Source organism: Lithobates pipiens, unplaced genomic scaffold (assembly GCF_037356315.1).
Source record: "Lithobates pipiens isolate NorthernLeopardFrog02 unplaced genomic scaffold, aLitPip1_a1.2 Scaffold_23, whole genome shotgun sequence".
Classification (NCBI taxonomy): domain Eukaryota; kingdom Metazoa; phylum Chordata; class Amphibia; order Anura; family Ranidae; genus Lithobates; species Lithobates pipiens.
The window spans coordinates 64,374,845-64,402,558 of NW_027507785.1; the positions used below are offsets into that span (position 1 = coordinate 64,374,845).

The following is a 27,714-nucleotide window of genomic DNA, read 5'->3' on the forward strand; positions in this document are numbered from 1 at the left end:
TATGGTTTTGTAAAGAAAGCAGTTCTATTATTGGTTTTTGGTGATTTATTAACAAAACATCAAATGTGTCAGGTACTACATATTGATCGGCAGGTTCAAATCCACCTGTGTTACATAACTGACAAAGAAAGGGCTATTAAAGTGTAGAACGTTCAGTAAAATTTATTATCATTGGGGAAGATAACAAGCTTTATAAAATGTCCCTCAATCGTCAATGGCAATAACTGCAGACAGCGGAGACAATGGGCCTCGAAAGAGTAACGGTTGGGAGAAATGCTTTCCTGTTCTTCCTTCTGATGGGACTCCTGAGCTCCGGTGAGTCCGGTGTTTTCATGACCTGATCCATTGAGAGTACTTAACCCCTGTATACACGGTCGGAGATTTCCACAACCAAATCCGTCGGATTCTGCCCGTCGGATTTTGTCCGTCGGATCTTGTCCGAAACTGTTGCATACACACGGTCGGACAAAGTTGGCGAAAAATCAGATCTTTCAGAACATGATGACGTAATTTCGTTACGATGGGACTACATTCAGGCTAGTAGCCAATAGCTTTGATGTAGGAATTTGATCTGAGCATGCGTGGCACTTGGTCCGATCAAAATGCTCTACACATGATCGGATTAGGTCCAACCGGCCCAGTTGGTTGGGAAATATTTCCAACATGTTGGAAAATTGGGTCTGACGGAGATTCGGACGGAATCAGTCCAATGCAGACCACACACAGTCGGATTATCCGACGACACGGTCCGATAGGACACATTCCGACGGATTCTCCGACCGTGTGTACAAGGCTTAACAGATCAAGATGATTTTGGGTGGGGAACAGCCAAGAAAAAGCCAACATTCACAGTACAGGAGAGGGCTGTTCAGACTATTTTTAATGTCAAAGTTTTAGATAGTTTTTAATAGTTTCAGTTTTAAAGGAAACCTATACTGTACCAATAGAAATACAACAAAAATTGCATGTCTGACTTCCTACTGATAATGTTTGGCTGTCCTTAGCTAAAATTATTTCTGACACAGTCACACTAAAGTCAGAACCCCCAAAAATACACAGGGCAATGAATCTGCATGGCAGCCCCGCACTTTCTTTAGTAAAGGTTTCTTTAAAATAGTGGAGTCTGCTCTCAAGATTTTGTCTGTTCTTGAAGCCCAACTGAATTTTTAACATAAATCGGTTAAATATATTCCAGGTGCTACCTCTGCAAGAAGAAACCACAATCATTGCGATTACGGTGTCATAGACACAAGTTTGAGATATATCCCTACTTACCACTAGCACACAACAGTCCTGAAGAAGGGGGAGTCGCTGTTCCTCAAAACACGCTTGATAATTTGTAATTTCTTTCAATAAAATGACTATATATTTAGCTCTATTTTGCTTCTTATCGATATCGGGCACTCCTTTTACCTACCCTTACAAGTATATGTGGAAACGACCTTGAGGCTGTACCCAGAGGTAGCAGCACAAGCCCCTCAAAAGGGTTTACTGCCACCCTTCTGTTTAGCTAGGCTGGAATTACCGGGAGTGAACTCTCCCTACCCGCCTCCACTATTACCCAGTCACAGACCCTTAACTTGAGTGAGTCAGTCCAGTGTGATCTCTGATCTTAAACGTGCATAAAAAAGGCATGCAAGGTCTAATGCCCTGTACACACGGTCGGATTTTACGACGGAAAAAGTGCGATTGGATTGTGCTGTGGGAAATTCCAATCGTGTGTGGGCTCCATTGGACGTTTTCCGTCGGAATTTCCCACACAAAAAGTTTGAGAGCAGGATCTAAAATTTTCCAACAACAAAATCCGATCGTTTAAATCCAATCGTGTGTAGACAAATCCGACGCACAAAGTGCCACACATACTCAGAAGAAATTAAGAGACGGAAGATATTGGCTACTGGCCTGTTTATAGTGCCGACGTACGTGTTGTACGTCACCTCGTTCAGAACGATCGGATTTTACGACAACTTTGTGCAACCTTGTGTATGCAAGACAATTTTGGCCCAAAATCCGTCGGAAAAAATCCGACTGATTTTGTCGTCGGAAAAAATCCGATGGATTTTGTCGTTGGAATGTCTGGCCGCGTGTACAGGGCATAACAGTTGGTTTTCTTTGGGAAGCAGCCAGAGCAGAAAATCCTATCCCCTTGCACTCTGTGTGGAAGCAGTGGTTTCTCTGCAGATTTCCCAAATGCCCTCTGCTGATTCAGAGCTAAAAGGCTAAAAGGCAAGGGTCCTTTTCAACAGAATGCTGGCAGGAGAGATGTTTTTCCATTCAGGCTGTGGCTACTTTCTAAGGAAAACCAACGTTAAGGCTTTGTACACCTTTTGTTTGATTCATCTGGAATGTGTTTAGCTACCGGTATTTAAAACTGAATGTTTAGCTACGTTTCAAGTCTAGATTTTAGTATGAGTTTAAATTATAGTAGACATAATGTACTATAATTAAGTAATATAATTAAAAAATAAAATAATGTTGTTAAGTTTGAAAAAAACAAATAGAACTATGCGCATATATTTTACATGTTGTTCCTTGTTGTAACATGGATGTTACATGTTACAGCTGATAATATAATTCTACGTTTTAGGGCAGAGTAATTAAACTGGGGATAAGAAACACTTATTACCATTCACAATGGTCTGTCAGATATGAGGGACCAGAATCCATATCATATTCATTCATATTTATATATGCTTTCTTCTTCTCTTTTCTAATTTCCATCCTTCCTCAGTTGTTATGTAGTGTGTGGCTGGGGCCATCAGTCACAAGTGCTTGTCAGTCAAGGTTTGGGTTAAAAGTATCCCCCTGTCTGAGGAAAACGAGCTGGCAACAGGTGATTATTGACCCTTGTGTGCGCTACCATCCAATATTTAGATGTTGTGCCAATGATTGAGTCTTGGGGTTTGGTGTGTGTCTAGTAGATATGGCCATAATTTGAGGCATGATGGCCATGAGCCTAGGGAATGGTTGTGTAGGTGGTCATGAGTCAACTGGGGATATGGGTACCCATCAGTATGGGGTAATTTGACATGGATCTGGTACTGGTGAATATCAGTTTGGGGTCAGAGGGTGGTCTCTGTGGGTATCTGTGGGCATTGGAAGAAATGTGCATTTAGTTATAAGTCTGAGGGAGTACAGGTGATTGTGAGCCTCAAAAGATTTAGGGTGGCTGTGATTCGGGAGGTGGTGTAGGAGTTTTTGACAAGGTCATTTGACTCTTGTCATTTGGAGCAAGGAGAGCGTGTTGCCCTAAAAGATAGACTTCCCTGGGAGAGACTGCCCTGCTAAGGGGGACCCTTGTTACACAGCAACCATTGATATGTGAAGGACCACCATATTTAAAAGATATTACCTCCGACCTGTTGGAGAATATCCTGTAAGAGGGAGACTCCATAATATAATGCCATATAATGATAAGGAATGACTATCAGTGACTAGTCCTTGCTTTAGTCACAGATTGCTAAAATAATGCTGTATTCATAGAAGGTTTTATGCATGCAGCTGCCTTGTTAGAGACGGCCCTATTAGATGCAGCCATATGAGAAATAGGTCAATTAGCATGAGTAATAATATTAAAACTAGTGCTTGGTCTTGGCCACTGTGCTGCAGCTCAGTTTCAGAGTCTTGTCAATCTAGGCCATCTTTATGTAGAGCAACAATTCTTTTTTTTTTTGATCCTCAGTTTTGTGTCAAGAGGTGCCATGTTGAACTTCCAGTGACCAGTATGAGAGAGTGAGAGCGATAACACCAAATTGAACACACCTGCTCCCCATTCACACCTGAGACCTTGTAACACTAATGAGTCACATGACCCCGGGGAGGAAAAATGGCTAATTGGGCCCAATTCGGACATTTTCACTTAGGGGTGTACTCACTTTTTTGTTGCCAGCGGTTTAAACATTAATGGCTGTGTGTTGAGTTATTTTGAGCGGACAGCAAATTTACACTGTTATATAAGCTGTACACTCACTACTTTACATTGTAGCAAAGTGTCATTTCTTTAGTGTTGCCACATGAAAAGATATAATAAAATATTTACAAAAATGTGAGGGGTGTACTCACTTTTGTGAGATACTGTATGTGTAATTTTGAACTTTATTTCCCAGAAGGTCTTATTCATTTTTTATAACATCTTTGGCACAATGTGGCATTTTACACTTATACATGTAGGCGGGGTGCAGTGTGGTGAGGCAGCAATAATTCACAGTCAGGTGAGATACTTGTATTAAAGCAATGCAGCAACAGTTCACAACAATCACAGTGGGAAGATTGCTCAACAAGATACACTCGCAGTTACAGCGATGTGAACAGAGTGGGTTCTGGCCAGAATGGCAGCATATGTAGAGAGGGGCAGAATGCGACCTGGCCACTTTGTGTCCTATTCAGAAGATGTCCAGTAGAGATGTGACCCTATGCTTTCCCTCCTCATCAGGAACCTTTCCCTACCACTAGTACTGTCTCTAACAGACGGGGTACCTTTCCCTGCACTACCAGCTTGCATAAAGCGCACCAAACCTGGGAGCCAGGGCCTTATATAGGCTCTGCCTGATCTAAGATGGCTGCCGGAGTCACACGGGGCACCGACTTCCAACCGTATTGCTTCCCCAGTGGCCCAGGAAACCATAGAGGAACCTGGTTCCTCCTAACCTCCTCTCCAGCTGCAGAGCCACTGCAGTTGAGTGCCACCTGCAGTGGAGGAAATAAATGGCACCTTCCTACATATATGTACAGTGGTGTGAAAAAGTGTTTGCCCCCTTCCTCATTTCCTGTTCCTTTGCATGTTTGTCACACTTAAGTGTTTCGGAACATCAAACCAATTTAAACAATAGTCAAGGACAACACAAGTAAACACAAAATGCAATTTGTAAATGAAGGTGTTTATTATTAAAGGTGAAAAAAAAATCCAAACCATCATGGCCCTGTGTGAAAAAGTGATTGCCCCCCTTGTTAAAACATACTATAACTGTGGTTGTCCACACCTGAGTTCAATTTCTCTAGCCACACCCAGGCCTGATTATTGCCACACCTGTTCACAATCAAGGCATCACTTAAATAGGAGCTGCTTGACACAGTAAGGTCCACCAGAAGATCCTTAAAAGCTACACATCATGCCGAGACCCAAAGAAATTCAGGAACAATTGAGAAAGAAAGTAATTGAGATCTATCAGTCTGGAAAGGGTTATAAAGCCATTTCCAAAGCTTTGGGAATCCAGCGAACCACAGTGAGAGCCATTATCCACAAATGGCGAAGACATGGAACAGTGGTGAACCTTCCCAGGAGTGGCCGGCCGCCCAAAATTACTCCAAGAGCGCAGCGACGACTCATCCAAGAGGTCACAAAAGACCCCACAACAACGTCCAAGGAACTGCAGGCCTCACTTGCCTCAGTTAAGGTCAGCGTTCATGCCTCCACCATCAGGAAAAGACTGGGAAAAAATGGCCTGCATGGCAGAGTTCCAAGGAGAAAACCACTGCTGAGCAAAAAGAACATCAAAGCTCGTCTCAATTTCTCCACAACACATCTTGATGATCCCCCAGACTTTTGGGACAACATTCTGTGGACCGATGAGACAAAAGTGGAACTCTTTGGAAGGTGTGTGTCCAAGTATATCTGGCGTAGAAGGAACACTGCATTTCATAAAAAGAACATTATACCAACAGTAAAATATGGTGGTGGTAGTGTGATGGTCTGGGGCTGTTTTGCTGCTTCAGGACCTGGAAGACTTGCCGTGATAAAAGGAACTATGAATTCTGCTGTCTACCAAGAGATCCTGAAGGAGAATGTCCGACCATCTGTTCGTGTACTCAAGCTGAAACGAACTTGGGTTCTGCAACAGGACAATGATCCTAAACACACCAGCAAGTCCACCACCGAATGGCTGAAGAAAAACAAAATGAAGACTTTGGAGTGGCCTAGCCAAAGTCCTGACCTGAATCCTATTGAGATGTTGTGGTATGACCTTAAAAAGGCCGTTCATGCTCGAAAACCCTCTAATGTAACTGAATTAGGACAATTCTGCAAAGATGAGTGGGCCAAAATTCCTCCAGGACGCTGTAAAAGCCTCATTGCACGTTATCGCAAACGCTTGGTTGCAGTTGTTGCTGCTAAGGGTGGCCCAACCAGTTATTAGGTTTAGGGGGCAATCACTTTTTCACACAGGGCCATGATGGTTTGGATTTTTTTTCACCTTTAATAATAAACACCTTCATTTACAAATTGCATTTTGTGTTTACTTGTGTTGTCCTTGACTATTGTTTAAATTGGTTTGATGTTCCGAAACACTTAAGTGTGACAAACATGCAAAGGAACAGGAAATGAGGAAGGGGGCAAACACTTTTTCACACCACTGTATGTTGTATGATGTTATTTTATCAATTGAGGGTGTTGAGGAATCACTTTTTGATGCCAGCTTGCAACCCACGGTAAGATATTGTGTGACTGCTTGGATTGGTTTTTGATTCCTTTATTTCTCAGTTAGCAAGACTACTGTGCTAGATATTGTAATTCTGCGTACACACGTATCAGACTGTCCGCCGGACTTTCCAAACGAGCTACCTGCCCACACACAGTACTTTTGCGGCGGACTAGGTATGGCGGACTAAATCCGCCGGACTATCCGCCGTACTTTTGAAATGAACGGACTCACCCACACACACGGAGGAAAGTCCGTTCATTTTGAGCGCGGCTCTAGGTAGCCGGGACCAGCGAAGAGGCGTCACTGGCCCGGTCACCTGGTATGGACTTAAAGGGGAATCCCTATGCCGAGAAAACGGCGTGGGGGTCCCCCCCAGGTCCATATCAGACCCTTATCCGAGCACACTACCCGGCCGGCCAGGAAAGGGGGGGCGAGCGACCCCCCCCTCTTGAGCCATACCAGGCCGCGTGCCCTCAACATGGGGGGTGCCTTGGGGAAGGCAAAGCACCTTGTCCCCATGTTGATGAGGACAAGGGCCTCTTCCCAACAACCCTAGCCGTTGGTTGTCGGGGTCTGCGGGCGGGGGGCTTATCGGAATCCGGGAGCCACCCGCTCGCTCATCTCCCCCCTTTCCTGGCCGGCCGGGTAGCGTGCTCGGATAAGGGTCTGATATGGACCTAGGGGCGGATCCCCACGCCGTTTTTTCGGTGTAGAGATTCCCCTTTAAGTCCATACCAGGTGACGGGGCCAGCGGCGCCTCCTTCTCTGGTCCCGGCTACCTGGAGCCGCGCTCAAAATGAGCGGACTTTTCTCCGGGCGGGAAAAGTCTGTTCATTTCAAAAGTACGGCGGACTGCCACACACACGGCAGTACTCTCCGCCGAAATGCGAGTGTGGAGGACAGATTGATGTGCAAAACTCCAATCTTAGTCCGCTGGACTTTTGGGTAAAAAAGTCCGCCCGAGCCTACACACGGGCGGATTGTCCGGCGGACTTGAGTCCGCCTGACTTTTCCACCGGATTGTTTGATCGTGTGTACGCGGCATAAGAGACAGAGACTGCCATGTAATAGGTTGGCCTATTAGAACAACTCTGTTAGCCTACTAAGGTAAAACCTGGCTTGCTGGTGGGAATCATTGGGGTATAGTGTATTACTGTTGAGAAAATGAGTTCTGCATTGGAAGTTTGGCCAGTTGGCATCTTATCCAGAACCCTAGCAATTCATAAATGTGTATCTATGGAAAGTTACTGTATGACTATCACTGAAGAAAAAATATTGGTAGTCCACAAAACCCCAATATTTACAACTTTATTTATGAAGATATGAAGAGCTATTTGGTGTAGTTTAAACTAGGTATTTGTTTTTTCTATTTCATCAGGTTATGCTCAAAAAGAGTTTGTCACATTATTTATGGAAAACTTCTCTCCAGACAGTGGTGCATACTTTATTCTGTATCTTACCACTTATGATAAAGCAGCTGTAGTCAATGTCAGTGTATCAGACCCTCATTTCTACCAGACAGTGTCCATCGAAAGAAACAGCACCATCCCGGTGACCTTGGACTCTCAGTACATGATTTATAGAAATCAAATCTCTTCCAAAGTCGTGAAGGTGACATCAGATGCCGCTTTATCCGTATTTGCCTTCAATTCATTAAACTACACTGCTGACGCTGGTCTTGTTCTCCCCGTTGAAGACCTGGGTACAGAGTACTATATCTTCACACCTGGTCCAGGGTCTTATAATCAATTTGCCGTGGCTAACGGTGCAGGCAATACCGCCAGCGTGAACATTACATTCACAGGATCTGTTGAATTCGATGGACAGCCTTACAATCCTGGAGACACCTTCTCCATTTTTCTCGAACCCCAGCAAGCCATCCACTTTCAAACTTTCAGCGAGTTAACCGGCACCAAGGTGGTGTCCTCAATACCGGTAGCTGTTTTCAGTGGTAACAAATGTCATTATGGTCCCACCACAAAATGCGATTTCATATTTGAACAACTAGAACCTGTGCATAACTGGGGAACATCTTTTGTGGTGTTTCCATTGGCCAATAATTCAAAAGACATTATTGATATAGTGGCTGCACTGCCGGACACTATAGTGAGTGTTAACCAAACTGAGTACAGCCTTCAGCCAGGATCCCATGTAAATTTCTTTTTGGAGAAGAGTGCTTTTGTGACTGCATCACAACCTGTCATGGTTTCATATCTTTTCCAAGACAGGACATATCCAGGAGAATATGACCCTTTTTTAGTCATTGTTCCTCCCATTCAGCTAAGCAGAAAATACTACAAATTTGTCACAGAAGCTTTATATAACAATTACATCACGATTGTGTCCAAAGCATCTTCAGACACTGGGTTCTACCTTGATAATAAACCTTTGGATCAGTATACGTTTACCACCAACGAGATAAACGGATTTAGAAGTTGGGAAGTCTCTTTAGGAAAGGTTGACAGACAACATGAAGTCTATCATAGTTACTCAGCATTCATAATTTATGTCTATGGGCTAGAAGTCCGTGTTTCCTATGGATATTCAATGGGACAGGAGACCAAATATCCAGGTAATTATTTTTTTTTTTTAAATATGTGTAAAAGAAAAATAATTTTTTTAGTTGGGGTAGAGTAGTCGCCAATAAGATTAATGGATTTAGAAGCTGGGAAGTCTCTTTAGGAAAGTTTGATGGACAACATGAAAATCTCTCAGCCCCTGTACACACGGTCGGAGATTTCCAAAACCAAATCCGTCGGATTTTGCCTGTCGGATTTTGTCTGTCGAAACTTGTCCGAAACTGTTGCATACACACGGTCGGGCCAAGTTGGTGAAAAATCCGATCTTTCAGAACGCGATGACATAATTTCGTTACGATGGGACTACGTTCAGGCTAGTAGACAATAGCTTTGATGTAGGAATTTGATCTGAGCATGCGTGGCACTTGGTCCGATGAAAATGCTCTACACATGATCGGATTAGGTCCGTCCGGCCCAGTTGGTCGGGAAATATTTCCAACATGTTGGAAAATTGGGTCGGGCGGAGATTCGGACGGAATCAGTCCGATGCATACCACACACAGTCGGTTTATCTGACGACACGGTCCGATAAGACGCAATCCGACAGATTATCCGACCGTGTGTACAAGGGCTTATAGGTACTCAGCATTCATAATTAATGTCTATAGGCTTGAAGTCCGTGTTTTCCATCAATATTTAATGGAAGAGGAGACTAGATATCCAGGGAAATACATTGTTTTTAGTTTGTGTGTAAAGGAAAAACATCTTTTTTTTTTTAGCTTAGATAGAGTAGTCACTATGAACTTTTTTTTTTTATTGTGCCCTGGCTGGGCAGATTCGCCCTATTCGTCCTGGTGTCCATTGTCACTAACTCATAGAAAAATCCAAAATGTCATCACAGCAAGAAGTGAGAGTAAATAATCCAATGGGAAAAAATGTTCTGGTGACAACTCTCTAAACTGAGAGTTCTCCTCTCTTTGGGAACATTTCCTCTCATCTCCTGTTGTATCCCCAGGACAGCAAATGAAATAAATCTAAGCTTTGCACAGACAAATAACTAACAAATAATTACCTTATATAAAAAAATCAAAAATCAAATAAAAAATAGTTGCGCTAAAAATGAAAAGCACCAATAGTGAACCGGTGTTGTTCAAATTGAATGAGAAATACGCAATATTGACCAATAAGAAATGATTACAAACCAAATAATTGTGAATTAGATGAAAAAAGTAGGCGATAATAAAAAGGTAAAAAAGTCCCAAAAATATATATAAATGAATAAAGTCCAAATTATCAAACAATTGAAGTGATATGAGTGCAATCTTCCATCACCAAAAAGTGCTTAACACCATAAAGGAATGCACGCTTACCAGAAGGCAAGCAAAACTCGCTTGCGGCTATACACCCAGCCAGGGCCTTTATCCTAGATGGTCCGGGACAAACAGCTCAGAGAGCGCCAAACCACAAGAACACAACATGATTGATAGATCAATGGACCAGATCAATGGACCAGAATTAAGATGTTGCCAAATCAAGTATGTGTCAGATTTCACCCAAAAATAGAAAGAAGGGAACCTCCGATAGTGTAATACTGGCATATGTACTTTAATAAGAAAGGTAAAAAAAAAACTCACTTACAAGTGTAGAGATAAAAACAACATGGATAACCGGCCAGCTTGCGAACGGCCATTCCCTCAGAGATCAAAGGCGATGACGTCAGCATGTCCTGTCCACCCGACGCGCGTTTCATCATAAAATGACGTCGCCTTATATAACTTGGGCAGTGAGTCTGCTCACTCAGCCCTGGTTCACACTGCCGTCACTTGTCATTTGACTTGAGAGTTCAAAGTGACAAGTTGCACCCCATTAACGGCAATGGAATCGAATTGGTGCGACTCAAGTCGCTCCAACTTAGAAAAAGGTTCCTGCACTAATTTGGTGCAAGTTTAACATGACTTGCATTGACTTCCGTTAAAGAAGTCGTATGCAAGCCATGATGAAGAGACGTCAGATTCAAAGTTGCACGACTTTGAAGCTACGGCAGTGTGAACAAGGGCTCGAGGATGATCTCACAGTCTTCATGAAGGCACTGGGTCATTAGCCACATTTAAACCATAATCCAGACAGCAGGGAAGATCTAAAAGGGCAACCCTTTCTCACTGCAACATGATCCCTACTAGAATATAACAGACATAGCATGAGTCTGATCTTAATTGTGCCCCATACTCAAAGCATCAACTTCTGAGTAATAACTGATCATCACATATTTACTTTTGGCTAATATGCTAGTTTTTTCCTACTAAACAGACGGGCCAGTGGGTCCACCTGGATTGAACTGCTTACCAAATGGAGGCGAATTCTATCTGCCACTCAGCTTGGTCACCGAAGCTAAATTAAGTGTGTCTGATGTCCACCTTGAAGAGCCCTCTTGTCGGGGAACTCTGGAAGGGAATTTTGTGGTTATTAATGTTCCTTTCAACAGATGTGGATCCAAAGTTTTGGTGAGCTGCATGGTTTTATCTTTGACATACATCCAATTTTTGAGACTTTGATTTACTGGAATTTTCAATAACTGGATTATTTTGTGTAGTAAATCTGATCATCAGGGATTCCATCTTTTACATGTATTTAATTATTCAATTCAGTGCCTCCATAAGGTTTATAAAGAACTCTAATCAATTCAGACGATCATTCCTATGTTCACTCGTATATACTTGTCCCATTTCTTTTTTTTTTTTTTTATGACCACGGTTACAGTTTATGGCCAAGGAGCTTTAAATGTCTAGTCAATTTCTTTTAGATAATGCAGGGAAAGGTTAGACAACCTGTCAGCTTTCAGAAGAACAGCAGGGCGCAATCTGAGTGTAGTATATGAACGTATTTATTATGATGAAAATACAAATGGCAAGTGACAGTTAAAGCTTTAAAAAGAGGCTTGGGTGGTCTTAAAATGCATTGCTCTGCTCCCCTGATGTGCTGATAATGACACTTGCAGTCTGCTCTGCATCCCACAGAAGCCCTCTGCCACCTTGTTGGTTTCAACTTCTTTGTCTAAGCTGTCATCCAGCCTGACATTCGGACTTTCCATACTGCATGTTTTAGAAGAGGCTTGAGCCGACCACTCACGGAATACATATGTAGCACTCTTCTAGGTCTTGCCTGTCTCCCCCTGCCTTTCCATAATTTTCTGGAAACAATTAGAAGGAGAGGGCAAAGTCACAGCTGGCCTTACAGTCTCAGCCAATCCCTGGTCGAGAAGAGTAACCCAGCCTAGAAATGCTGTTAAACCTTCCAAGGCAAATGCCGCGTACACACGATTGGACTTTCCGCCAAAGATTTTTTTTCGAAGGTTGTTGGCTCAAACTTGTCTTGCACACACACAGTCACACAAATGTTGGCCAACAATTATCAACGTGGGAAGGCGGTGACGTACAAGACGTACGATGAGCCGAGGAAAAAGGAAGTTCGATAGCCAGTGAAGCACCTTCTGCTTGATTCCGAGCATGCTTGAACTTTTGTGCGACGGACTTGTGTACACACGATCGGACTTTCCGATAACAAAGTTTTGTTGGCAGAAAATTTGAGAAGCTGCTAGCCAACATTTGTTGGCAGAAAGTTTGACAGCAAATATTCCATGGAGCATACACATGGTCAGACTTTCCGACAACACGCTCACATCTAACATTTCCCATTGGAAAATCCGACTGTGTGTATGTGGCATTAGGAGGAGCCTTAAGAAGTTTGGGATGATTCTCACTCAGTAAGGAGCTATAGGATCACCCCTAAAGTCACAGGAACATTCAGGGCAACACCCAGAGAGCATCTTCCTGGGAGAATTCAAGTCAGAGTCAAGCTGAAGCTGAGAGGAGGTCTTCAGATTGCCTGGGTCAAAGTGAGTAGGCCCTAGAGAATTCTCAGGAGAGAGACTGTTGCCTGAACACCTCTTCTAGAGAGAGAGAGAGAGAGACGGTTCCAGACTTGCTGGCTGCCAAGGTTGTGCTTTGGAAAAGGCCACCAACGGCTCTGATTATTTTTTTTTCGTCGCAGGTGAGTTGCCAAATAACTAGCATGTCTCAGTACATTTAAAGCTGCACTTAGTTTGGCACCACCCGTGTGTTCTCTTGATCCTGTAGGTGTATCCATCCACCCAGTGTTTCTATCATGGTCTGAGATTCCCTGTTGTTGAGAGGCTGTCCACTGGAAGCCTCTGGGAAGGGATATCACCGCTCCAGGTAAATCAAATTGGAACCAACCTCTCCTCTAGTGTAGAAGCCACAGGTGCTGGCAATGAGTATAGAAATGAAATTGAGAAAAGTTCTGGACAGCCACACTCCAAAAAGTAGCCTTTATACATCAAGAAAAATCAAAAATACATGCAGAACGTACAGAAGAACTGACGCGTTTCACACTGTGGCATGTATTTTTGATTTTTCTTGGTGAATAAAGGCTACTTTTTGGAGTGCGGCTGTCCAGAACTTTTCTCAATTTCATCACTGAAAGCTCTTACTATAGAACTGAGCAGAAGTTAAAGGATCACTAAAGGTATTTTTTTTTTTTTTAAATAACAAACATATTATACTTTCCTCCACTGTGCAGCTCGTTTTGCACAGAGTGGCCCCGAACCTGCTCTTCTGGGGTCCCTCGGCAGCTGTCTCGGCTCCTCCCTGCAAGGACTCCACAACTTCAAGTGAGCCCCCTCACATGGTGTGGAGTGCTTGCGGGCGCGCTCCAGTGATACAGCCGCCGGCGGTAGCCGCTCGCTGTATCACTTGGCCCCACCCCCCGGCACGCCGCGTCATTGGATGTGATTGACAGCAGCGCGAGCCAATTGCTATAGCAGTTGCAGCAATACCACTAACCAGCAGGATAGGCACACAGGCAGTCACCCTGGCAGATGACACAGGCTCACCTGAGGTGCGGAGTCTAAGTACTAACCGGTTTTCACCAGAGCTCCTGATGGTGGAGATGTATTTAGCTGCGTGTTAGTACCAGGTCGCGGTCCTCAGGTTCGCCCCACCAGGAGGTGAGCAAGCCGGGGTTCAGTAGCAGATGAGCAAGTAAGGATCAAACAGAAGCATGGTAAGTAAGCAAGCCAAAAGGTCGGTAATGAGTTGTTGCAGGTTGGGATCAGGCAGAAGCGTAGTCGTGGAACAAGCCAAGGGTTGATAATGAGCAGTAGCAAATATAAACGGCAGCAGGGAAGACAGGAGCGAGATACAGGTTGGAGATAGCACATTATTCTGGCAAGGAGGAAGTGCAGAGACATGGCTTATAACAGGAAATTCATGGGAGGAGCAAAGAGTTCAAGGTTCAGCTGAAATCAAACTACAAGGCAGGGTTGACTAAATGATCTGACAAGGCACTGTCCAGCATCTCAGATAGCTCAGTGAGAAGATTCATTGCCAGACACAGCTGAGGTCCCAGATTCAGGTCCAGGTCCTGACAGTACTCCCCTCCTCCCAGGACGTTCACTGGACTTCTTAGGGCCTGGTTTGTGAGGGAATCTCTGGTGGAATTCTCTTGTTAATCTAGGAGCATGAACATTCTGCTCAGGCTCCCAAGAATTTTCTTCTGGCCCATATCCTTCCCATTGAACCAGATATTGCAATTTGTTCCTATAGATCCTGGAATCAAGAATTTTCTCCACCACATATTCTTCTTCACCCTGTACCTTAACAGGTGGAGGGGGTGGAAGAATTTTTCCAGAAAAAGTATTTTCCTGAAAAGGTTTGATATGTGAAACACAGGGTGAATCTTCATATTGGCTGGAAGTTTTAGGCGAAAGGCGACTGGGTTGATCTGGGCCCAAATCTGGAAAGGTCCCACAAACTTTTGTCCCAACTTTGCAGATGGAACATGAACCTTCAGATTTTTAGTAGATAACCAAACTTGATCACCCACATGAAAGGTAGGACGTGCTCTGTGATGTCTATCTGCAGCCTTCTTGTAACTTTCCTGAGCTTCCCTCAAAGTCTCGATCAATTTCTCCTGGATCTCCTGTAAAGCAGTTAATCTGTTGGTAACAGCAGGAATCGGAGTTGAGATAGGGAGATCAGGGATAAAAGCTGGACGATGCCCGGTATTTAGGAAAAAAGGGGTCTGAGAGGTGGAGCTATGTTTAGAATTGTTGTAAGCAAACTCCGCTGTAGGAAGATAGTCCACCCAGTCATCCTGAAGATAATTAACACAACATCGAAGGTACTGCTTTTACGTTTGATTGGTCCTCTCAGTCTGACCATTAGACTGAGGATGAAAAGCATAAGATAGATTCATTGTTACTCCTAGAGCTGAGCAAAAGGTTTTCCAAAATTTTGAAGTGAACTGTACTCCTCTGTCAGAAACTACATCTTCTGGATTCCATGTAGTCTATAGATTTCTAGAACCATCAACTCTGCAGTTTGTTCTGCAGAGGGTACCCCCTTGACCTGTATAAAGTAAGCCATCTTCATGAAGCGGTCAATAACAACCAAGATAGTGGTCATTTCTTTAGAAGGGGGTAAATCGACTCCAAAGTCCATAGAAATTGATCCCCATGGTCTTGATGGGACAGGGAGTGGCTGGAGCAACCCCAAAGGAGAAGCTTGGGGTGTCTTATTGCGAGCACAGACCAGGCACGAGGCTACATAACCTTTGACATCTCTTTTGTACCCAGGCCACCAAAAGGAACGGGATAAAAGTTCCTCTGTCTTAGAAACTCCAAAATGTCCAGCAAGTTTGGAGTCATGAACTAACTTGAGGACTTCAACCCAAGCAACTTTAGGTACATAGAGGCGATGTGCTTGAGTCCAGAAGCCATTTATGTACTCAAGGATGATGTCCATAGGAGGATTTTTGAGGAGTGGGTCATTCTCATACCCTTCCTTGAGGAGACTCAAGAGTTCTTTAGAACTTGTGGCACCTAGAAAGTTCTTTTGAAGCAGGACTGTGTATTCGGGGTTATTTTCCTGGAGAAGCCCAGACAACATTTGTGATAAGGCATCAGCCTTACCATTCCTTGACCCAGGTCGATATGAGATAATAAAATTGAACCTGGAAAAGAAAAATGACCAATGTGCTTGCCTAGAAGACAATCTCTTGGCAGAACAAATAAATTCCAGATTCTTATGATCTGTGAGAACGGTCACAGGATGCTTACGCCTTCCAGCAAATGCCTCCATTCAGAAAATGCTTCCTTAATTGCCAGTAACTCCTTATTACCAATATCATAATTTCTTTTGGCTAAAGACATTAAATGAGAGAAGTAATTGCAAGGATGAAGCTGCAACTTTTCACCACGTCATTGAGAGAGGATAGCTCCCACGGCAGAGTCTGAAGCCTCCACTTCCACTATAAATGTCAGGATTGGGATGTACCAATACTGGTGAAGAAGTAAAAGGAGTTTTTAACTTTCCAAAAGCAGCCTGTGCCTCAGCTGACTACACAAAGGGCACCCCTTTCTTTGTTAGTTGGGTAATTGGAGCTATCACCTTAGAGAAGTTCCGTATGAATTTTCTGCAAAAGTTAACACACCCGACAAATCGTTGGATTTCCTTAATGTTTCCAGGGGCAGGCCAATCTACCACTGCTTTAATCTTCTCGGGATCTATGCTCACTCCATCTGGAGTGATAATATACCCTAAGAACTGGATCTGGGCTTGTTCAAACTCACACTTCTCCAGTTTGATGTAAAGTTGATTCTGCCTTAATCTTTCAAAGACAGTGCAAACATGCTTGCGGTGCTCTTCTAGGTTATCGGAAAAGATAAGGATGTCATCCAGATAAGCAATGACAAATTGGTCCAACAGATCTCCAAAAACATTGTTTATGAAGTGTTGAAAGGTTGCAGGGGCATTGCAGAGACCAAAAGGCATGCCCAAGGACTCCAAATGTCCATATCTGGTCCTAAAGGCAGTTTTCCATTCGTCTCCTGGACGAATGCGGACCAGGTTATATGCCCCCCGTAGGTCAAGTTTTGTAAACACTTTGGCAGAACGAAGTCTTTCCAACATTTCCGAGATCAAGGGGAGTGGATAACATTTTTTAATAGTGACCTTATTTATGTGCCTGTAATCAATGTATGGAGTCTTTCTTTTCAACAAAGAATAGGGCTGCTCCTGCAGGAGATGCTGAGTGTATAATAAAAGCCTTCTCTAAATTTTCATCAAGCCACTCCCTGAGCACTTTTAATTCAGGTTCTGACAGATTAAAAAGGCGGCCGAAAAGGTATTTCAGCCCCTGGGAGCAGCTCAATGGGGCAATCATATGGGCGGTGAGGAGGTAATTGATCTGCATTTTTCTTATCACAGACATCCTGGAACGCATGGTATTGTGGAGGCAAGTTGTGATATGACTGGGTAGTTACCACACCAACTTGCAATTCCTTGACCAGTGGGGAACTTGTTTGGTAAGATTCCCTACAGTGTTCCTTGCAGTGGGAAGATGTGAAATCTATGGTCCGTGTTCCCCAGTTGATAGAGGGATTGTGAGTGGAGAACCAAGGAATGTCGAAAATTACAGGAAATTTGGGTGATGTGATCAACTGAAAGCTGATGGTCTCATGATGGTCAGCCTCAAACTGTGTTACCAGAGGAACTGTTTTATGGGTAAAAGGTCCTGAGGATAAGGGTGAACCATCAACCGTCTCCATCTCAATAGGAGCAGATGTATTTCTGGCTTGAATGTTATTGCGGTGGGCAAACTCTATGTCCAGAAAGTTTCTTCCAGCCCCAGAGTCCAGCATAGCAGTGCTAGGGATTTCACGGCCCTCAGAAATAAGCTTAATAGGGATGACAAAATGAGACAGTGGAGAATTTACTTTATTTTCTTCGAGAATCAATGGGGAGATAGACTGGGTAATAGAGTTGATTTGTTCAGGCAGGATCACATCAGTCGCCACAATTGTGCTTCTAACCTTGTTAGGGCAGTTAACTGCGTAATGCCCAGAGTCTCCATAATATAGACAGAGGTTCTCCGAACGTCTTCTTTCTTTCTCCTGAAAAGAAATGGATGTCTTAATTTCATCAACCTGCATAGGTTCAGCTGTGTCAGAATCTGGAGAAACTCTTGGATCCTTCTGAGCAAATTGACTAGCAGAGAAACGCATGCCACCATTACTTCCAGTTCCAAACATTCCCAGCCTCTCCTTCCTCCTTTCTGTAAGCCCCTGATCAACTCGAATACATAGTTGGATGAAGGCTTCAAGATCATTAGGAGTCTCTACTCTGGCAAGCTCATCTTTTACCTGTTCAGAAAGCCCTTAGCGGAACTGACTTTTTTGCGCTACTATGTTCCAAGTGGTATCTGCCATCCAACATCTGGATTCAGCTGTGTACTCAGCAACAGAGCATTTACCCTGCCATAAACTATGCAGCTTTGCTTCAGCCGTAGCGCAGAGGTTGGGATCATCAAAAACTTGATTCATTGCATCTTCGAAAGTCTGGAAATTATTCAGCATGTCAATGTCTTGTTCGATATAGAGAGAGGCCCAGGCTAGAGCTTCCACAGTCAGGAGGTTGATAACAAACATTACCTTCTGTCTTTCAGAAATGAATGCATGGGATCGCATCTGGAAATAGATGCAACACTGGTTAAGAAAACCTCTGTAATGGTGGCGGTCGCCATTAAACTTGGGTGGGTGAGGCATGTGTGCATTAGTATCACCTCGGGAACGTAGATCCAGCAATTGTTTTGTCAGAGCACGGATCTCTTCGTGCTGCTCCTTCACCACACCTTTCAGTATGGAGAATTTTTCTTGGTAAGTGACACCGAACTCCTGCAGCTCTGCGATTTGCTGCCTGAACGGAGCCACAGCATTTGCTATAGTGGCCTCCATGTTATTGGCCAGAATATTCTGTCACGATCAGGGGTCAGGCTCGAAGACCAATTGCTATAGCAGTTGCAGGACTACCACTAACCAGCAGGATAGGTACACAGGCAGTCACCCTGGCAGATGACACAGGCTCACCTGAGGTGCGGAGTCTAAGTACTAACCGGTTTTCACCAGAGCTCCAGATGGTGGAGATGGATTTAGCTGCATGTTAGTACCAGGTCGCGGTCCTCAGGATCGCCCCACCAGGAGGTGAGCAAGCCGGAGGTTCAGTAGCGGATGAGCAGGTAAGGATCAAACAGAAGCATGGTCAGTAAGCAAGCCTAAAGGTCGGTAACGAGTTGTTGCAGGTTAGGATCAGGCAGAAGCGTAGTCGTGGAACAAGCCAAGGGTCGATAACGAGCAGTAGCAAATATAAACGGCAGCAAGGAAGACAGGAGCGAGATACAGGCTGGAGATAGCACAATATTCTGGCAAGGAGGAAGTGCAGAGACATGGCTTATATCAGGAAGTTCATGGGAGGAGCAAAGAGTTCAAGGTTCAGCTGAATTCAAGGTACAAGGCAGGGTTGTCTAAAGGATCTGACAAGGCACTGTCCAGCATCTCAGATAGCTCAGTGAGAAGGTTCATTGCCAGAAACAGATGAGGTCCTGGGTTCAAGTCCAGGTCCTGACATGCTGCTGCCAATCAACAGCCAGGCTGAGCAGTGCAGAGGAAGTTGGGGTCAAGAGTGGGAGTTTTAAGGGTCAGGTAAGTAAAGCGGGGGCTGGCATTAATCGGATGCTTTTTCACCTTGATGCATAGAATGCATTAAGGTAAAACAACTTTTACCTTTACAACCCCTTTAAATTGTTGGAATTTTCAAGGAAAAATTGATTCTGAGCAACAGCTCAACTTTCATTCTTCTTTTGGTTTTTCCAGTTTATATGAATGAGCCTTACAGTGCCATTATCATTCCTAAACTAGCAGTTATATCTCAAAGAGCCATGAACCTTGGAAGTAAAAAGCTACTAGATAGTTGGCTGAAGTTTTTTTATCAGTCTGATATGCAGGTTGACTGCTGGAATTGTAGTCAATGCAATGCGCAAAACAGATCCATCTGTATATTTATATAAAAGTCCCACCATGCCCTCCTTGGTAATGGGGCTAGTACCTTTTAAAAAATATTTTGCATAAATGGTTACTATACCAGTTTTAAATTTTTTTGATAAGTGAATGTAATATCTTTCCATGCAGAATGAAGATGAAAAGATAGTGCATGTCAATACTGTCTATGGAACAGTCCCAGGAACTGAAGTCCATCGGATTGAAATCCCGCTGAGATGTGAAATGGCGACCAATGAGACTTTTGGTTTTAATTTTTTTCCTCAAGTTACCAACGTGGTTTCCCAGGGTCAATATCTCATCTCCCTGAAGCTCTACCAGAGTGAAGCCTTCACAGATCCAATCACAACATTTCCTTACGAGGTTGACCTCCATGGTTGGCTATATGTGGAGTTTGAAGTCCAGTCTGATGATGAAGGCTTTCAGATATTTGTAGAAAACTGCAAAGCGTCTCCATCACTAGAGAACACACAGGAGAATTACAATGTCATCCAACAAGGGTAACTGATACAAATGTTATACCTGTGATACTAATGCCAATGGCACTGTGGTACAACATCTATAGAAATATATAATATGGCGTATAGCTTTAAAACAATTTGACATAAAGACCATTCAGGACCACAGTGCATGACAACAACTATCTAAAAGAAAACAAGAACAACTTAGTGATAAAAAATGTGCATATGGAGGACATACACAAAAGCTTAAAGAGCAAGTAAACTTCCTTTACTGACTTTTACCTATAGGTAAGCCTATAATAAGGCTTACCTATGGGTAGTGTAAATATGTCCTAAACGGACACCATTTAGGAGATATTTACATTAAATTCAGCCAGTGACATTACTGGCACATGCGCTCTGAAGGAATGGCCATCCGTGCCATTCCTTCCGAGCCCTATGCCGTCCAGAACTGACGTCATCGTGGCTCCGACCAGTCACAGGGCCAGAGCACAAGACCCGGAAGCAAGACGGGTGAAGATGAAAGCGGCTGCAGCGATGATATTGTGGCGCTGGAGAACTTCGTTTTAACGTAAGTTTCACATAATGTGCTAGTATAAAAAAACGTCTAGTGGTACACAACCGCTTTAAGACTGGGACCTTTTAAAGTGTCTGTAAAGCCTTTAACTTGGTAATCTTGGAACCTTGGAATAGAAGAGGTAGTGGTCAGTCAACAGTAAGTTCTAGCTATAGCATGATTGCTTGCACATGATTACATGATAGAAGTCAGCAGTGCTTCCCCTCATTTACAAAGCTTTAGAGAAGGTGTCTCCAAACTGCAGCCCGAGGGCCAGATGTGGCCCTTTGCTAGCCTTTATCTGGCCCTCGGGGCACTATTCATCCCACTGAAAGCAACAATTGAGCACTATTTCTTCCACCAATACCAATGACGGGATACTATTCCTGCTACTAATTAGGGGCACTACTCCTCCTCCTATTGACCACCAACCCCAAGGCCATGTTTATTCTCACTGATGCCAGGCCTGGGACCTTTTTCTGCCCATCGCTGGGCACAATCTGGCCCTCCTAAAGTCTGAAGGACAATAAACTGGCCCTTTATTTGAAAAGTTTGGAGACCCCTGCTCTAGAGCAATTGCTCTTGCACAGTGCAACTTTGCAACGTGCATAGTCAATTTGCCTAATCAACCCCTAAGGCTAAATCTACTCCCACCCCCATTCCAAGAATATTTTATCTACCCTGTAAAAGAAAAGATGCTTATGCTTATGTATCCTGAAGCCGCTCTGATCAGGTCACGTGATCGGGTCCCAGTGCCGGCTTCAGTGTCTGGGAGAGGCAACCACATTTGCTAGAGCCTGGCCAATGACATCACTCATAGACTAACTATGGGGCAGCCAGCTGTCCCTCCTCTACACTGAAGCCAATGCTGGAAGCCGGTCATGTGACCGAACCAGCTTCAAAATAAAGTAAGTATGTACATCCTTTCTTTTACAGGCTAGATAGATTAGTCTTAGAATGGGGGTGGAAGTAGATTGAGCTTTAGTTAGAATTTGACTGGAATTAAACTTTAAGGCTGGGTTTCAAACTATGTGTGACCACGGGGCACAGCAGGGGGTCCAGTGCATCCCCGTTCACTTTCCAGGTCCAAATTAGGTGCGAATTTTTGCCTGAACTCGGACTAGAAACGAGCCAAAGACGCACAGGACCCTTCTGCTGTGCGATCCGCTGCCACCCCGGAGATGTGTGAACTGTCTCTATTGAGAGCTGGTCACACTCTCCTGTCATGCAAATTGAATGCGTGGAAAACCACATCCAATTTGCATAAGTATGAACTCAGCCTAAGTTCTCTTTCATCAACAATGAATAAAAATAAGCATTAAACAGTAACATTAAAATCATTAAAAAATGTTGCTGCTTGTACTATTACTGCAGTGTGCTCAGGGCACAGGAAAGCACTGAATGTGTGTCAGGATCAACAGGTAAATACATTTTAACCACTTGCCCTCTGGAAGGTTTCATCCCCTTCATGACCAGGCCATTTTTTGCCCTACTGCACTGCATTACTTTAAAGCTACTTTCACACTGGGGCGGGCGTTGGCGGTAAAGCGGCGCTATTTTTAGCGCTGCTATTTTTAGCACTGCTATTTTTAGCTAAAAATAGCAGTGCTAAAAATAGCAGCACTAAAAATAGCACCTCTTTACCGATGTCTTAGCAGAGCTATTCAGCCACTCACGGGGCGGTTTTATCCCCGAAAAAGGGTTAAAGCCACTGGCGAAAGGTTTTTTACAGGCGCTATGCAGGCGCTATTATTAGCGCTATAGCACCTGTAAAGCACCTCAGTGTGAATGCAGCCTGACAATTGCGCGGTCGTGGGACGCTGTACCCAAATAAAATTGATGTCCTTTTTTCCCCACAAATAGAGCTTTCTTTTGGTGGTATTTGATCACCTCTGTGTTTTTTGTTTTTGTCTATTTTGCACTATAAACAAAAAAAAACGACAATTTTGAAAAAAAAAAAAAGAAGATTTCTTACTTTCTGCTATAAAACAAATACAATCATTTTTATTTTTTTATCTAATTTCTTATATCCAATATATATATCCAATATGTATTCTGTTACTTGTTTTTTTTTAAAATGTCAATAAGTGTATATTGACTGGTTTGCACAAAAGTTATAGTGTATACTAGTCTACAAACCATGGGATAGATTAACGTAATATTTATTTATTTATTTTTTACTTTTACTAGTAATGGCGCCAATCGGCGACTTTTAGCGGGACTGCAACATTGCGGTGGACAAATTGCACACTAAGTGATACTTTTTGGGGACCAGTGACACTAATACAGTGATCAGTGCTAAATATATGCACTGTCACTATATTAATGACACTGGCAGAGAAGGGGTTAACATCAGGGGCCATCAAAGGGTTAAATGTGTGCCTAGGGAGTGCATGCTAACTGTGTAGGGGGGGTGCTTGTTCTGTGGGAAGGCAGAGATCCGCATTCCTGCTTTGTAGGAACACAGGATCACAACCTTCACAGCGGGAGTGGGTCTCCGGTGGCGCGCGTGCGCGTCCCAGACCTGGAAGTGCAGAGTCACGTACAGGCATGTTATTTTGCACAGGAGAGCCACCTTGCCACTGTATATATACAGTATACGGTCGGCAAGCGTTTAAGGAATATCAAGATATTCAAAGGGACCTTAACTTTATTTTGCTTTTTCTACCTTTAGGTGTCCTGTGGATTCTACTTTACAAATGTATCAGGTCCCCAGCACAAGAATGCAACGCTTCAGTCTACATGTTTTCAAGTTCTATAATTTTGGACAAGTCTATTTGTCCTGTAACATCATCGTCTGTCATAATGAAACCACCCCAAACCGTTGTACTCAAGGCTGCCTCACCAAAAGGCAGAAGCGTGATGTTTATAGCTCCAAGGTTCTTCTGGGCTCAGCCAGGTTATCTCAAGGACCTGTTGTTTTTAAATCTGGTGAGCCGTACTGTCATACTGTGTCCTCTTCTAAAAAAAAAATGTATTTTCATTTATGTTGGAAAGATGCACTAGGGCTTAGAGGAATTTAGTTCTGATCGGGGATCAGAAAACAAAAAGTTCTGCTACCTTGTAAATCCTCAGAAAGATTTTATTTAGCTTCTATCAGACCTTCAAGCCAGCTGATAGAGTGTCCAAGTTATCTTCTGAGGACAATGGCATTACTCAAGATCGTCTTGCCATGAGGATTATTGTCAAGGGCTTGATAAAAACAAGTGATATCCAATTTTACTTAATATTGTCACTTAATATTATTTATGAAATACCATTGGGGAATATCTTCCCTACTATTATTCTTGGGGAGATATTGTATCTACCTCTTGTGTCCAACCTAAAGCAAGCAGAGTCATAAACCAGAGACTGATATAGATTCAGAATTCTTGAAATCAAATCTGAATTGTACAGCTCTGATGGGGAAGGAATGCACAACAATCCAGATCTCATTGTACGTAAAGTTAATCTGGCCATACACCAGTAGAATTTCTCTTAAATTTTTTGTTTTCTGAATATTCGCTCAATTTTCCAATGGTTAGTGGGGTCAAATCAATAATTGCCTTTGACCATAGTGATGAGAATATTCAAAAGGACAAAATTGACTATTTTTCTCAAACAAACGATATTCTAACTGTGAATGTAGTTTTCGTACATATTGTAATAAGCATGTTCTAGGTACAAAAGAGACCTGAGGGCTTTCACACTGGAGTGGTGTGCTGGCAGAAAAAGTCCTGCCAGCATCTTTTTTGGAACGCATTATGAGCGGTGAACTCACCGCTCCTAAAGCGCCCCTGCCCATTGAAAACAATGGGGCAACGATGCTATACCGCCGGCAAAGCGATGCTACAGCGGCATTTTGTGGGTGGATTTAACCCATTTTCGGCCGCTAGCGGGGGTTAAAACCACCCTGCTAGCGGCCGAATAGCGCTGCTAAAACAACGGGAAAAGCAGCGCTAAAGATAGCGCAGTAGTCCATTATGCTTTACCTTTGCAGGGAATCAAAGAGGAAGTAAACCCATCAGGGTTTACTTCCTCTTTAAGTCCAATGAGGTGCCTTCTACTTCATAGACTTATCCCTATTATTCATATCGGGCAGGTTTATTGTGCCCCAGGAAGATAACATCAGGAGCTCCAACTCTGCACACTGTGGGTCTCAGTTCCTTCAAGAGCAGAGCCACTGGAACTGCTAAGCCCACCCCTCCCCTCCTTCTGCCAATTCACAGAAGCCATTGTATTATGTGAACTCAGCGTGTCTTCTGGGAGTGCAATAAACGCGTCACATATAAATAATAGAGATAAGTCCCAGAGGTGACATGCACCTAATTGGACTTAACTCACAGTGTGCCTGCACTTTTTGCAAAGTTGCAGAATTCCTGGAATTCAGCTTTAAGGACTTTCCAGCAAAAATGAGTTGACTTCATGGTGGCAAGATCGAATTCGCTGATAATGAAAGTTTTTTTCAGAATTTCTGTATGAGTGTTGAAACAAAAGTCTACTGGTGCATGACCAGCTTTAGTGGAGGGTGCCTTCCTGGTGCGTTCACCTAGAACAGTGATGGCGAACCTTGGCACCCCAGATGTTTTGGAACTACATTTCCCATGATGCTCAACTACACTGAAGAGTGCATGAGCACGATGGGAAATGTAGTTCCAAAACATCTAGAGTGCCAAGGTTCACCATCACTGCCCTAGAAGATGCTACTGAGATTGAACCAATTTAAAATTATGGGCTTGTGTCAATGTGCTTGGAGTTAATGTCAATGGCATCCGTTTAATATCAATTTGAGCCCATTCAGAATTCATTAACATGTGCATTTGTCCTGCAGTTGATCTCCTTCTGATTTGCTTTAAGCATTTTTTATTTTTTTATTTTATAAACTTGTCTGGAAATAAAGAAAGCAAACAAAATCCCTTCGACACAAGTCTTTAGTCTTCCACTGATCTGAATAAAATAAAATTAAATTTGATTGGTTGCTCTGGTTTGCCCATCATCATTAGTTATTTGCACTGCTTTATTGAATACGCTTGAATGTCTATATAATCTCAGTAAGTACAGTTTTTAAAAGTTTCTCTTGCCTCTTCTTCTACAGGAGAGCAGCTTCAGAACAGCCAGACCCTGCATACAGTCCCGTCTTCAGTGCTAGTGGCCGTGATTGTTGTCATTGCTATGCTGTCGGTGATGGCCTTGGTGATACAGAAACATTACTACAAAAGAAAAGGATGCACAGATCTGGAAAACAGCCACTGAACTGGGAAATTAGTCAATGATTACTGTTATCTCAAAAGTCACACATTTTGAAGCTAAACTTAAAGTGGATAAACCCGAAATGTTTGTTTTTTAATTAAGGCGTGCACCTTGTACAGTATAGGATTTCCTGTCATCTGTGTCCAGTCTTGCCACGAAGAGTTAATCCAGCTCTGAGCAGCCCTCTTGTCTTTTTTCAGTGAGATACTCACAGTTCTTCCCCCCTTGCTGTGAGTGAACAGGTGAGTTACATATCTCATGCAGGAGCCCGAGAGAGACATTCTGTGTACTTCAGCCCCTCCTCCTTTCTTCTCCAGCTCTCCCAGGATTGGCTGCTCCACACCTCAGTATGATTGGGCATGCTGAAGTCATGTGGTGACTTTTCTGGGTTTTGATTGGATGTTAGTGATCATAGCAGAAGTTCAGTGAAAGGAATACACAGGAGAAAATGCATGTTGACAAGGGGAGTGTAGAGGTGGGCGGGGAGTCTACTGACATCACGACTCCACCCACCGAGCTCCAGACAACAGACCCACCCACAGAATCTGAAGTTTTTCGGGTCTCACAACAGACAGAGGGGAGACATTTGATGAGTAAGGATACATGCAGGAGGCATACAGTATATATCCTTATAGATAACCACTATGGCAGTAGTGCCGACAGCTTATAAATATTCTTTTTACATTATAATACTGCCACTATATTTTTGGGTGATTTGTATACAACGATTACATGATACCAGGTCAGGTTCAGATAGCTACCCTGCTTGCATTTAATAAATACACTTAATGAAGTATTAATGATTACATACCTGCTTTCATTTGTGTCTTTTATATCACTTTAGCTTTAATTTTGGTGCTAAATTGGAAAATTGGAGAAAATTGTACCAGTGTGCAAATAAACGTATTTGAGGTTTATTACTCTATAGGAAAAAGCTGCCTCTTGTATCTGCCATTTTTGCATTGGGAATGGGGGGGGGGGGGCGCAATTTCCACAACATATCGCATCATGTGATGTCATCTGAATGAAACGAATAAAGAAAATGCTTTTGTTAATTTCGATATAATTTTTTTTCAGATTCGTTGACATTTGTTTCTATGTCCCTACAAAGATTCATATACATCTGAATTTTTGAAAATTAAATTTCCATCTAAAAAACATAAAAATGAAATGCACATGTCTAGTCACCGCCTTTCACAATGAAAACTCCCAAAATGGTTGTACCAAGATAACAGATGTGATATTTACAGTTCAGTAAAAACAATATCAATGACTGTAGTTATTTATTATTACTACATTTTGCTGAAATATGACCAACCAGATTTTGTCAGATTTTGGTAAATTAAAGTGCAAAGTTTATGGAAAAACAAGGAAAAAAAATAAAATGTGTGCATGAAAAGAACTGAACGTCTGAATGTTTTTTGTAAACAAAATAGTTCATATCTACACCTGCCAAACTCACACGGCACTTACCGATAACAAATAAAGCTCATTTCCTCATAATAATCAGAACAAGTTGATATGTAATATATAAAAGAAACAACATCTTGACAAGCTTGGTGCAGATTTGGAGTAAACAATAAGAACATAACTAATAAGAACAAAACTATTTAACCACTTACGG

The 27,714-nt window shown here is 43.0% G+C and overlaps 1 protein-coding gene across 1 annotated transcript; it reads left to right on the forward strand.

Moving 5' to 3' along the window:
* Positions 1 to 207: 207 nt before the first annotated feature.
* On the forward strand, positions 208 to 27,492 carry LOC143927600 (uncharacterized). The gene is made up of 6 exons (XM_077451757.1): positions 208 to 315; positions 7,795 to 8,988; positions 11,243 to 11,436; positions 19,977 to 20,344; positions 23,536 to 23,792; positions 25,936 to 27,492. The coding sequence occupies exons 1-6, from the start codon at positions 243 to 245 to the stop codon at positions 26,091 to 26,093; spliced, it is 2,244 nt and encodes a 747-aa protein (XP_077307883.1). The 5' UTR covers positions 208 to 242; the 3' UTR covers positions 26,094 to 27,492.
* Positions 27,493 to 27,714: the final 222 nt, after the last annotated feature.